At 44.4% G+C, this 13,376-nt stretch overlaps 1 protein-coding gene across 1 annotated transcript in view; it reads left to right on the plus strand.

The window, feature by feature from the left end:
- LOC138533009 (IgGFc-binding protein-like) overlaps positions 1–13,376 on the plus strand; it is a 330,908-nt gene that overhangs the window by 26,806 nt on the left and 290,726 nt on the right. Inside the window, exon 3 of the mRNA XM_069641116.1 lies at positions 11,111–11,678. Within this exon, the coding sequence (XP_069497217.1) occupies positions 11,111–11,678 (568 nt within the window). The remainder of the gene's footprint in view (positions 1–11,110; positions 11,679–13,376) is intronic.

Here is a 13,376-nt window from a genome sequence, read left to right on the forward strand (position 1 = left end):
TCTGCATGCACCAACACTGGGAGTGCTTTCACACCCACACAGGGATAATAGGCCCTAGAGTCCACTAGGGCCCTGTACTTGCCGTTAATATAAAGAGTAAACAATACTGGAGCGAGAACACAGCCATGATAGACTCCCGATGCTACCTCAAAATAACCTGTACATTGCCCCTGTTCTCTAAAGCGAACACAAGCCCTACTATCCTCGTGAATTATTTGTAGCACTTTAAGTAGCTCGGCCTGGCAGCCCATGGACCCAGCCATCTGCCACAACCGGGCCCTGTCCACCTTGTAAAATGTGGTGCTCAGGTCCATGAAAGCTAGATAAACCGTTTCACCCTTTCCAAAGACAGAGGATGCTCCTACCAAGTACAAATTAAGTGCATGATCGATTGTGCCCAAACCTGGCCTAAAACCATATTGAATCACCAAAAGGACTTGGCTATGCAGGATCCAGTCCTCTAGGTGTTGTAGCATGACACGTAGAAAGACCTTGAAGAAGGTGTCCAACAATGAAATTGGCCTGTAAGCCAGAGGGCTTCCAGGGTCACTCTTTTTAAATATAGGGTGGATAATTGCGCCTTTCCAGGATTGTGGGTAAACACCTGTTTCCAGGAAGTAATGAAAACAAATTGTCAAAAGTGGGGCCCACAATTCTGGTTCACCCTTATATGCATCTGCTGGAACTGCACCTGGACCTGGAGCATGATTGTCCAATTGCTTATTAACTGCTTTCTCCACCACCTTCAAAGTCAGCCATTTTGAGGAACATCGGTCTCCGACCCCGTACCTAGTCACCTGGCCCTGATATAGGGACAAATAGTGGTCAAACCAACATATAGCTCCCACATGATTTTCCCTATGTGTCTTCACTCTCTTGTAGGGCGGGCCTCCTGTAACAAAGTCTAGATATTTCTTGGAGTCTTTGTTGGAGACGGCTAGCAGATGTTCTTCCCATGCTCCGTTCTCCAAAACATCTTTGCTGAGTTCCAATGACCTTGTGTAAATGACCCTAGCCCTAATGACCTCTCCCCTAGCCCAGACCTTGTTGCTTTGTTTTGGGTTATGATGGGGTTGCACTTTGCCAATTTTACTCTGTGTTTGCAATGTGGTTTAATTTCACATAAGTCCAACTGTGGGAGGACAACAACAGGCAAATTAGGGCAGTCCTGTCTTAACACCAGCCTCAGCGGGAAATGGTCACTAAAAATCTGCTGTACAACCATGAACTCCACTATTAACTTCCAATGTTGGACATGTATACATAAGTAGTCAATGGTTGATGACCCCTGGCCCTTTGTGAATGTCATCTTGCCAGGACCATCAGAAGGCGTGCGTTCATTCAGAGAGCGCATTCCCCATTCCATGAGCCACATGCTCACTTGTGGGGCGCTAGGACAGACCCGGTCATCAGACATCTGCGGGCATGCAATTCGGAATGCCGAGTCAATGAGTTCAGTTGGAATCCTGTTGCCCAGTTGGACATTAAACCCCCCCCCCCCCAAAACCAAAACCATGCGCTCATCCAGGCGGTCCATAATAGAACACTCGAGCAGATCTTTCAGTGCCCTCAGCTGATTGGCATCTACGGAGTGGAGGCTGTTATAGAAGTTAACCAAGAGTAATTTGTCTCCCCGCTCAGGGATCGCAGTGACATACTGAGATGTTAGCTTCCCTTAACCTGATATGGTAGATCATGGATGATTTATTCAAAATCGCCACCCCTCACCATAACAATATCCTATTTTGTTCTTATGCACCGGGATTGCAAGTGAAACAAATCCATCCATCCGTAATGGTTCTAGAGCCCACATTTGTTGTAAAAAAATGATGTCATATAGATTCATGTCTGCCACTACTTTCATTCTCTCACGTTTAGACAAAACCCCCGCTTTATTCCAGCTAAGAATGGTGACCATATCCTCTGAGGAATGGGCAGGCAGTTCCCTAGCAAGGTGAGGAGCTGCCTCGGACCTCAAGGGGTTTGAGTTCCTAGATAATAAGCCCCTAGTCAGTCCGGTTCTGCAATACCTGACAGGGTGTCAAAACAGTTTGATGTAATAACTGCCCCACCACCATTTGAAAGCCCCCCTTATACCGCTGCTAGGTGGGCAGCTGGCCCCTGCCCGCTCTCTTACCACCTCCCAATTGTCCTGCTGTAAGCTCAGACGACTAATATGCAGGGGGATAGAAGGCAGCCAAGGGAATACATTTTCTCACATTGTTTACACTCTTCATATTATGTCGACTGGGGCCAAAGACAGAGACTAAATAATTCAGCATGGCTGTGGTTACTGCTGTAACAATCACACAGTCACCCTCTCCCTGTTTAACTTTGTTACCCACCCATAAGGCTCGTCTGGCCATCAAGATTCCCAGTGAATTGATCTTCATGCCAGATAAATGGGTGTAGATCCAATGTGTTGTTTTATTTATTAATGGGATTGTTGTCTGCTCCTTTTGCCAAAACCAGTGGTACGGCTTCAGGCGGGAGGTCAATAACAGCTCGATTTGCCTGCAGCGTTGCCGAGCCAAAATGTGCAGCCGGTTTGCAAATGTTATGTTGCTTTAGTTCTTTGGAAACTATTGCCTCATGGTTGTTTCAGCACTATTCTGGGGAATGAGCGGAGGATCTGCTGGTCTTGCACTTCCCTAGGATATTGATTGGGCTTTGGACTATGCCTCAATAGCCAGTCCTGGGGCCAAACCCCTGCCAATGGCCACGCTACAAGTGCAAACCACCTGTTTGAGATCCAAGATGTCATTCTTCATCCCACTAATAAGATCATCTAGGATAGTACTGAAACCATACTATTGTCCCCCTGTGAAAGCAATGAATGTGGCAAGCCTCTGCTCTCATTACCCCTCTCTGCAGGGTTACCGTTATTTAGGGCAGGGTCGGACAGTGCATAATTTAACAAAGGGTCTACTCCAGCCCCAACAGGTGGGCCACAAATATGTATACAGGTGGGGGAGGAATGAGTACTAGATTTGCGGCGTGATGAAACAGTTAATATGCCTTCCAGGTCACCTGTGTGGGTTGAGGCTACTTCAGTTGCCCTCTCAGTGCTAAATTCATTCCTCAATGTTCCCTGCCATCTGATTCAGGTATTCATTCAGGGTGGATTGACAGGAGATAAGAGCGCCTTGCGTCCTGGCACCATTTTGACTCTGCTTGCTCTTTTTAGTTTTACTTTCGCCGGCAGCAGGTCTCTTGCCTTGCGTTTGGTTATAGTGGGTCCCACTCTTGATAAATGCTCACCAGAGTAAGACCAGACAAGCCATTATCAGGTTAGTCTAGTTAAGCAGGTCTTAACATAAAACTATGTACGTTATATACATATGTGAGAGCTGGCAAACCTTGTCAGGGAAGCAGGGCAACAATATACAACTGGGCAGCACACGCCCATCATAGTAGGACCAAACAGACCAGGCCAAGCTAGACTGGGCACCCTATTCAAACGATGGATCTGTTCCACAGATATGGTAAATACCACAGTTTCGCAATCTCATTAAGATCTTCCTCTTCTTCAGAGAATAAGGAATATCATCAACAAGGAGTGAAAAACACTTGGGAAGGCAATAATTCCCAGAGGCTGGACCAAGATCTTCCCCTGCTCCCTTGCTTTTCAGGCCACACCACAGTGGCGAATATGAATGCAGCACAAACAGACCGGGTGGATAGGCGAGTGGAGGAGACCCTCTAAGATGCTGATTGGTCTGGTTAATTAACCCTTTTGTATGCAAGCTATACACCTACTCCACTCAATTCCTTTGAAATGCTCAGCTCACTCCGGAAGGAGAGGGCAGACTGTAGAAATGCTCTTGAGATCATGAAGGAGATAACGCTGTGCTCTGACATCTCCCATAACATCCCAGGGCTAGTGCCCTCCAGAAGATTTCTGAAGTCTCCACCAGCCACTGCTTCTGCTTGAGAGCATGGAAGGGTGAGGTGCCCCACAGAACTATCTTTTTTAAGACTTCCTTTCTTAGGTTAGAAAGTGTTTGGCTATAATCATGGGTTACTGGTGAAGGAGTCTGAGGATAAGGACCATGTGCATGCCTTTCAAACTTAAGCATACTGCCCTCTATAGAGGTGTCTTCAGATACCAGTCAGACACCTCAACATCCCTATGAGAGGGTCACTGATAGGATGATACCAAGGGATAAGTACTATAAAGCTCATAGATACTAAGGGAAAACTCGCCCTGGCTCCTTCTTACTGATGCCTGGTCACCCCTGTACCCCTTCTGCCTCCCCAAGAACCTAAGAGAGTAAGGGGGGTGCCTCCAGAACATTTACAGTATCTGGGAGGTGGAGGAATAGGGTGTCTGGGGACAGGATGTTTTGATGGAAGTCATATCATTCCTTTCCTCCCCCTTGATTGAGGTCTGATAGTAACACCATGGATCAGTAACCACTGGAACAATGCATTCCTGAAAGACGGTATTCAAGATTTCTGGACAAGAGGGCCATAACTCCACTGACTCTGATGGAATAAGGAAATTGAATTTACTCCATTTTATTTATATAGACTTTGGGTGCTTCAAGACAAATGATCAATCTTAAGGAGAACAACATGTTCATAAAGACCTTTCCTTGAAGACAGAAACTCTCTAATTTACAATACCAGTTGTGTCTCTAGGATACTTACTGACATTTGTCAACCTGGAGAATGCATACTTCCACCTCCCAATCCACCCGTGTCAGATATGATTCTTGGGGTTTGTGGTGGAGGGCATACAGTTCTATATATGTATTTTGTATTTTATTTTTTATTTATATAGTGCCTGACACCTATACAAAGAATAACAATGGTACAATAAAAAGTGGTAAATGAAGGTACATGAAAATTGAACAGAAGAAAGAAAGTGATTTTTGAGCCGGGCTTCAAAAGAAGGAAAGGAGGAAAAAGAACGAAATGAGGGAGGGAGAGAGTTCCAATGTTTAGGAGTTAGAAGAGTGAAAGAACAGAAATGGAAAGTGGCTCAAGGATTAAGAGAGGCAGAGAAGAGAAAAAGAGATTGGGAGCGGATAGAACAAGAGGGGATATCGGAAGGGATAACAGAGGAGAGATAGGGAGGACAAGACCATGTAGAGATTGAAAGACAGTGCAAAGGAAGTTGAATAGAAGACGATCCTTAAAGGAAAGGCTTTGAATCTGTTGTAGAGAAACAGAGATAAAGTCATCAGGCAAAAGAACAAACAGACCACATATAGAGGCAGGATAAATTGAGCAGAGAGGAGCAAGGTAGTACGCAGGAAGACCAAGGAAATGACTAGAGCAATAGCATTCGGGAGAACAAATGAGGAGCTTGGTAGCCTCAAAAGTAAGAAAATGGCAGTCCTTGCAGATAATAAAAACCTCAAAATGACATTGTGATAGAAGCAATATGGGAAGTGAACAAGAGGGCAGTGTTAAAGAAAATGCCTAGGTTACAGATAGAGGCAGAGATGGGAATATTGGACGGACGATAGGAGCTAGAAAGTGGAGAAAGATGAGGGGGAACTGTAGTGGCAGGGGAAAATAGGACTTCTATTTTGGAAGGATTCAGATGACGATAGAAGACATTCAAGCTTGGATGGCGAGAATACAGAAAGAGAAGAGTGAATTGTGACAATGAATGACGACAAGGAGAGAAGAAGCTGAGTGTCATCAGCTTAAAGATGGTAGGTAAGGCCGAAGAAAGAAATAAAATAAGAGGAATAGTTTATCGGGGAAAGAGAATACGTCCCAAAAAAGAGCCCTTGGGGGACACTGTGAGAGAGGGAAAATGGGAGAGGAGTGGCCAGCCCAGGAAATTGATTAGGTGTGATTAGAAAGGCAAGAGCGAAACCAGTGAAGCACAGAGGAAAGGAATCCAAGATATTTAAGAGAAGAGAGAAGAATAGCATGATCAACCGCATCGAAGGTGGCTAATAGGTTGTGAAGAACCATCAGTTAGGACAATTTGGTGTAACAAGTTGAGAGAAGAGTGTTTGAGACAGCAAGAAGGAAATTTTCGGTGGATTGCTGAACACGAAAGACAGATTGACAAGGGGCAGAAGAGAGTCCATTAAACACAATTAGAGACCTGTGAGTGGACGATATGCTCAAGTAGTCCAGACAGAAAGGGGAGTATGGAAATTGGAGGCAGAGGTTTGAGCGGGGGGACACATCAAGGGAGGGTTTCTTGTAGATTGGAGGGATAGAGGTATGTTTGAACATAGAAGGAAAGGTGGCAGAACAGAGAGAAGGGTCTATAGGTACAGAGGTAGGATAGGCATAGTAAAGGAAAAGTAAGAGTTCCAAGTCAGGAGGAGGAAAATGAATTCATGAGCACTTGAGAATGAGAGGATGGAAGAAGGTTGTCAAGTGAAGATTGGGAAAAAGAAAAACTGAAAAGAAACTTTTTAGAAGAAATGTAATTAGCAAAGTCGGAAGGAGATAAGGGAGAAAAGGAAGCAAGGCCAGGCAAAGGGGGGAGAGAATGCAGTTGAGTTTCTGAAAGAGACTTTGTGGGTAGGCAGAAAGGAAGGTGAATAAGTCATTTAAATATGTTTGTTGGGCAGAAAGTAGCATTGAGTCATAAAGGGAATGAAGAGAAGACAATAGATGAAGATCAGAAAGTACCTTGGATTTACACCAACACTGATCAGCCCGACGCAACAAGCAGCAGGTAGGAGGGGGGGTCATCCAAGGTTGAGGTTTACGTGGTGAAGAGGAAGAGGATGCCGGCTGGAGAAGATCAAGGGTGTCCACAAATCTTGAAGACAGAAGAGCAGATGCAGAGTAAACAGATAGAGAGGAAAGGACATGAAGAGAAGAGAAGAGAAGAGAAGAGAAGAGAAGAGAAGAGAAGAGAAGAGAAGAGAAGGCTTAGGAAAAGGAGGAAACTTGAAAACAGCAGAGATTGCAGCAGAGAAAATGGAAGAGGAGTGGAGAGTAGGAGGAGAAGGAGGGAGAATGATTGAAAAGGAGAGAAGAAAATTAAAAGAAGAGTAGAGTGGGAGAGCAGAAACAGAATACGACACCAGAATAGAAATAAAAAAGGATATCTATCGAGGAGCCAGAAGAATGAGATGGTGAAGTATGACGTTGCGAATAATGAAAATAAATTATGAATAGACAATAATGAAATAGAGGAATGGGAAGTAGATTAGTGGAAAGGAGAGGTACAAGGAAGAAGAACAGATAAGAGAGCATCAAGGTCATCACAGAATGAGGAGACGACCCAGGAGAGTGATAAATAACCACAAAAGTGACAGGGGTAAGTCAAGAAAAAGAAGAAACGTGATATTCGAAGGAGGAAAGAAGAGAAGAATAAGTTCTGCTTTCAGGTCCTCAAATTCAAACTTCAATATGTTCTAAGAGCCTTCTCTGAAGTATTGAAAGCCTTAGTGGGGACTGGATGATCGACGACTCCCACCTTGAAAAAGCTACTTGTACCATCAACCTTGTATGTGTCACGCTATAATATTTTGAATGGCTCCTGAATACGCAGAAACACTACCAAATACTCAGGCAGTCGTTATGCAAGGAATGGGATAACATACCCCTCAACGCCCACAGCTGTCAAGCTCAGATCACGAATCTCCTCTCTTCTGGTGACAGAGCACTGCCAGTTCTGCTGGATCTAGCAGCCACAGTCATTGTTCGCCTTTAGGTAATACACCACCTCGGCCCATTGTGAGTCATTTATTCCAGAACTGCGACACCACCTTAAGGATTTGCAGCTAATTGGTAAACATGACAGTGTCTTTGTACAGAAATATGTAATGGTGGGTTTCCATACCCAACCACCCTGACTCTAATTGCCAGTAAGACAGGTTGGGAAGGCACCCTGTAACACCTCTCAGTCTATGGGAGATGGCCAATAGAAGTCATCAACAGATCCTGAAACTGAAATGAGCTATATTCAATCTGGTATGCCTCTGAAGTCTTCTTCCCCCACTTCAGTGAGAGGTCTGGCCTTGTCTACACAGGAAACCAGGTCCCAATGATATATACCAACCTCTAGGGTGAACATATTCTTCTCTTCTGGAGAGGCTGGTGTCAAAGATTATGGATTGGGCAGCGGACAATCCCATTCATAGCAAGGCTTACATTCCAGTCGCCTTGAACGTCAAAGAGAATTCTCTTGCTGCAAACTTCCCATCCACAAATCGGTACACTCTGTTCCTCCAGATGTTTCACATTGTCTCTCCAGGAAGAGAACTCTCCACTTGGAACTACCAGCATCTCGGATGAACACTCTACTCTCAACTTCTGCCAATCCTGGGACTCAGAGACGTTCTCTCATTTGCCTGGCCCCAAACATGCCTACACACTTTCTTTCCATCCCCCATCATTCAAAAGCTCCATCCCAGGATCAGGACTTAGTGGACCTAGCGCATCATGCTTGGCCCCAGAAATCTAACCAAGTATTAGTTCCTACACTCCAGCCCTCCCCTGGCTCTGTTCGATGCCATGGCTCCTGAGTAGTTAGGCCTAAAACAAGGGGTACTATCCCCAGCTCTCATGCCCATCATACATGGTATCAGGATACATGCAACCCTAGCTTCCTATGCTCAGCATTGGAAGTCCTTTTCTAACAGCTGTGAGGGAACATACATCTTGACTCCCTTACCTGCAAGCCCATCCCGATACTGTACCTGTTCTATGTGTCCTCCCTGATGTATCTTATTTTCACCAGGATGAGGGCCTAGTTCTACCTTCCCAGGTCGGATTATGGTAACAGTGCCTCCACTTCCCCTCACCGGCTGGATGTAGGCAGAGTGGTAAGTGTGTACCTATACTGCACTGGTTTAGCCCACCAAAGGGATATCCTTTTTGTCTCCTTTGGGCCAACTCATGCGGGGAAGAAATCACCACTGAAACAGTGTGCAGGTGAATCAGGTGCACTGTTAAATTGGTCTTCTGGAATCTGGAGGATTCCCTGAGAGTCCTGGAACACTCTACTATGACAGTGCTGTCTTCTTCATAACATTTCAAGTGTGTTCTCTTGAAAAACATGTGTCCAGGTAGTTACCTGGTCCTTCCCATATACATTAATCTCCCATTCTGTATGTGGCACCACCTTGCCTGTCGTTCTTGTTGACTTTCTTGGATTGCGTTTATGATTATTTCTGTTATTGAAAACCAAATATCATGAATGCACTGCAACATGGTCAGTTTTATCCTGCCGCATTATCTGTTGGACTGTCTCCAAACCCTTGTTGTAGTGTTAGGAATGGAACACGGAAGAGACAAAGGAGCAGTGCCCAGATTCCTTGCTGATAATCCCATCACACTGGATCATCCTCTTCCTCCTCCCAGGCCTACAACTTGTCCCTCATTCCAGGGTGGATATTGCACTATATAACTGCATTGGTATTGACAGCAGGGTTTTGCCTCTTGGTCCATTTTTTATCCCACACTTACATTGGCTAGGTCAATGGGCCAGATCAATTCTTTCTTTGATTTGATTGTTTGCAACAGTGCGGCTGCCCCTGAGGCAGGATGCCGCGTAGTGTAAGGACTGGGAGGGGAACAGTGGGTATTTTTTGGTTACAGCAATCTGGGCATGACCTGGTAAGTCACTCTTCATGGCTTTATTTAATGGATATGAAAAGCCTTGAACAAGCACTATTTGTAACCATGGTATGCCGTGTTATAGAAGGAAGATAAACAATGGTTTCAAAGGTGGCTCAGAGCAATTGCCCATGGTTATAAATAATGCAAGCCTTTCATCCATTGCACTTCAGTATTGCAAAGTTGTCTTACGTGGCATGGGTTTGCAAAGGTATGGGCTCTGAGTTTCTGTAACTAGCGTCCCACGTTATTCCTCACAGGTGATGTCCAATGATACCGAAACATATCCGAAATTGCGTGTGGTCTCGCGTTAAGTGATGTGTCATAGCAAATCGGCTTGGGCTGAGACAATGCCTGATTAGAAAAAAATTGGTCCTTCTACATTAAACAAACCAGGCTGAAAAACGACGTTTTGAAAAACTAAGTGGACCAATTGCCAGTGAAAATGATTAATTCAGAGCTCTCCCATCTATCAGATTTCAGTGTTGCAACGTCCTGTCATCCATTCCCTGATGACCATTTTCAGATGTAATTTACTTCTGCATACAAGATAAATTGGCCTTGTTTGATTGTGTTTGGAAGTCAATCAGAGGGTGGAGAACAGCTGAGTAGGCTTAACCTGGACAAGACCGAGGTAATCATTGCTGGCTCAAAACATAGGTTACCATTGTGGCAGATGTATGAGTCTGTTAGTTAATGGGTTTCATGTCACCAGTCTTAGAGCAATTATTAACAGTAGAATCCTCATATAAAAAATGGTTGCAAATCCCGTGGGGGCAGCTTTTTTACTTCCAGCGCTCACTTAATTGTTTTAAAGTGATTTCTGCCGCCCCGCACCCACCTAACCTAGTATAATGCTGCAGTATTAGGTAATATGACGATGCTCCCCTCTTATGGCGTGTGGAAAAAGAAACCCACAATTTTATATTTTGAACAGGAAGTGTCCTGACTTTCTTACCACAAGGCACGTGTAAAATCTCGTGTGTGATTCTTCTAAAACACAATCGATCAGGTTCAGTTGTTCTCGAAATGGTCACCAGGTGGGCTAGCTCTGAACAGAGATCTGTCTTCGAAATCTAGAAGAATTAGATTTGGGGCTCTTCACTATTTACTGAAGTATTTCATCCACTGTGGAAACATACAATAGCGTGCATGAATGGCTCAAACCTGGAAAACGAATACTTCTGTCTCATTTGTCTTACCTGTTAGAAGGTGAAACACGCTGTTTGCCTTGTCATGCATGGAAGGAGAACTAAGCATAGAGAGAGGGAGTTGCAGGGTGCTAGTAACTGGAGGCACTGGCAGGATCTGCTTTGTTTATTTAAATGAAAGAATTCCTCCTAGATGGTTGGCGAGTGTCTGTGGTGGGGATCAAACTGAGAAGCTGCTGGGATTAATGTGGAGTACTGCATCCAAAATGAAAGTGAATCTGTCTTTGCTTCGTCATTCCGACTAAGGGGCCTGTGGGATGTTGTAGATTGTAGACTCAACTGTGCATTAGAAAGATCGCTTCAAGCCTAGCAAAACTCTAATCTCCTTCCAAATGTTTTTTTATCAGGTGGATGACATTTTCGTGAGCCTACCATTCTACTTCCAGACCAGCAATATTGTGGCATTCAGAAGTGGCATAAATGGGATAATTAAGACAGACTTTGGCCTGGTTGTGGTGTTTGACTGGGACAGCATATTCTCAGTGACCCTGCCCAGCACATACATTGGTGCAGTCTTTGGCCTCTGTGGAAACTATAACCAGAGGATTAATGACGATTTGACTGCGAAGGGCGGAATCCTGGTGACCAGTGCTGTTCAGTTTGGGGACAGCTGGAAAGTGCGAGATATCCCAGGATGTTCACCAGAGTGTGTTGGGAACTGTCCTGTCTGCAATGATGCTGACAAGAAGAAGTATGTGGGCAACAATTTCTGCGGCATCATCAACTCGCCCAATGGGCCGTTCAGTGCTTGCTTTACAACCATCGACCCAACACCCTTCTTCGAAGATTGTGTTTTTGACACCTGCCAATACAATGGTCTCTCCTCTGTCCTCTGTGATTCCATCACTGTCTATGCCAGCGCGTGCCAAGCCAAGGGTATCCAGATCCAAGCGTGGAGGACAGGATCCTTCTGCCGTAAGTACTGAAAACAATCACATTCTCTTTAATTAGGATCAATCAGATTAACATGTGAAAGTATATTCTCACATTACCTTAAATATCTATCAACTGCATGATAAGGCTGTGATCTTGCAAGTATAAGGGATGGCATTGAAAGCCAAGGTTCTCGTGCACAAAGACAGAATAACCTGCAATGTATGTTTCAATATTATTTATTAATGTTAATAAAAATTATATCTCTTCACCTTACATTATGTTTTTTTACAATGTTCAGTTTTCTTGGTTCATGGTGACTCCTCCTTTCTGGTCTTTAAAATAATAGCAGCAAAGTACAAAATGCAAAACGGACATGGTGTAGGGAGTTTATAGTGTGTACAATTATACCACACATTCTCTTATAAGTCACCAACTTGTAATTTACTCTATACTATACTGTACGAATTTGGTGTAGAGGCACATCCTATAATGCTTTTGAAAAAGTCGAATGCAATCAACAGGTGGAAGAATGTTCTTTAAAGGCCCATGCTCACAACAGTTCATTTTAAAAACAGGAACAATCATTATTTAATCATTGAAAAGCGCAAAGCATATCACTGATGAATTCATGGGCCACACGTTAATGTCCTATCCAGCTTTGGCACTAATTATTATTTAGAATTAGTGTCCGCCGAAGGTCAATTAATTTGTTAAAAGCAAGTTCATTGGCCCATGGCCCTCACCCAGGCCTTACCTGCCTGACAAGGTTCAGACACTGCCACGTCCCGGAATTCTTTCCTACAAGTGGCCGCCATGGAAGGGGAGAAGGGATTACATCGTGGCCATTTTGTTTCTTTACTTTTTCTTCACTCATTTTAATGGCCACCTTGGAAAGGGAGAAAGAACTATGTGTAGTCCCTTCTCCCCAATCCCTGCCGGCCATTGTATTGTTTTTTCTTCTCGAGTCAAGAAACGGTTGCAGAACCGTTTCTCAACTCAAGAAAAATTGCTCTTAGTACCCTGGTACGACGTGCCGTTGTACTACGGGCAATATAACCCTCAAACGGGGAGCAATGCCAGTAGGATAATGCCCCCGGGGCTTCGTAAAAGCCATTGTTTCGCTTCAGCTTTGAATTTTGGGCAGGGGGCATTACCCTACTGGTAATGCCCCCTACTCAGATTATATTGCCTAAGTGTGCTTATTGAATCTCATATTTTTTAACAACAGGGTTCCATTTCAAATAAGAATTACCACGGGAAGGTGCCTTTCCATAAGAGCATTGTTTGATTGAGTTATCCATGCAGGCTTGTGAAGAGGTATAAGAACGGGAACACGCACAAGGGGCAGGGACTGTAGGGCATAGCACTGTTACCTTTCACAGCCTTTGGGCAGAATATTTACACTTAGAAATGTAACACAATTTGGATTTTACATTAAGAACAAATTTACACATTACATAGAGGTCATAAGGTCAGAATTCAGGATAGGAGGGTCGGGTGAGGATGGAAGGGTTTGGAGAGACATCTTCCTTTGCTAGCAAGTGGAGTTGAGACACGTTCGTAAGAGTTGCACTGCAGAGATTGATTTGGAGGCTATGGAGTGAGCACTGAAGTGGGGTATGGCAAAGCGAGAAAAGGAGGGAGTGTGGTTGGATGTACCGGGAGTAGGAGACTGATGGGTTGTGAAGAGACAACGAACAGGGATATTGAGAGCAGGAGTAAAATGTATTAGTCGCC

This window comes from Ambystoma mexicanum, chromosome 1p, assembly GCF_040938575.1.
Source record: "Ambystoma mexicanum isolate Mex_15411 chromosome 1p, UKY_AmexF1_1, whole genome shotgun sequence".
In the NCBI taxonomy this organism is placed as follows: Eukaryota; Metazoa; Chordata; class Amphibia; order Caudata; family Ambystomatidae; genus Ambystoma; species Ambystoma mexicanum.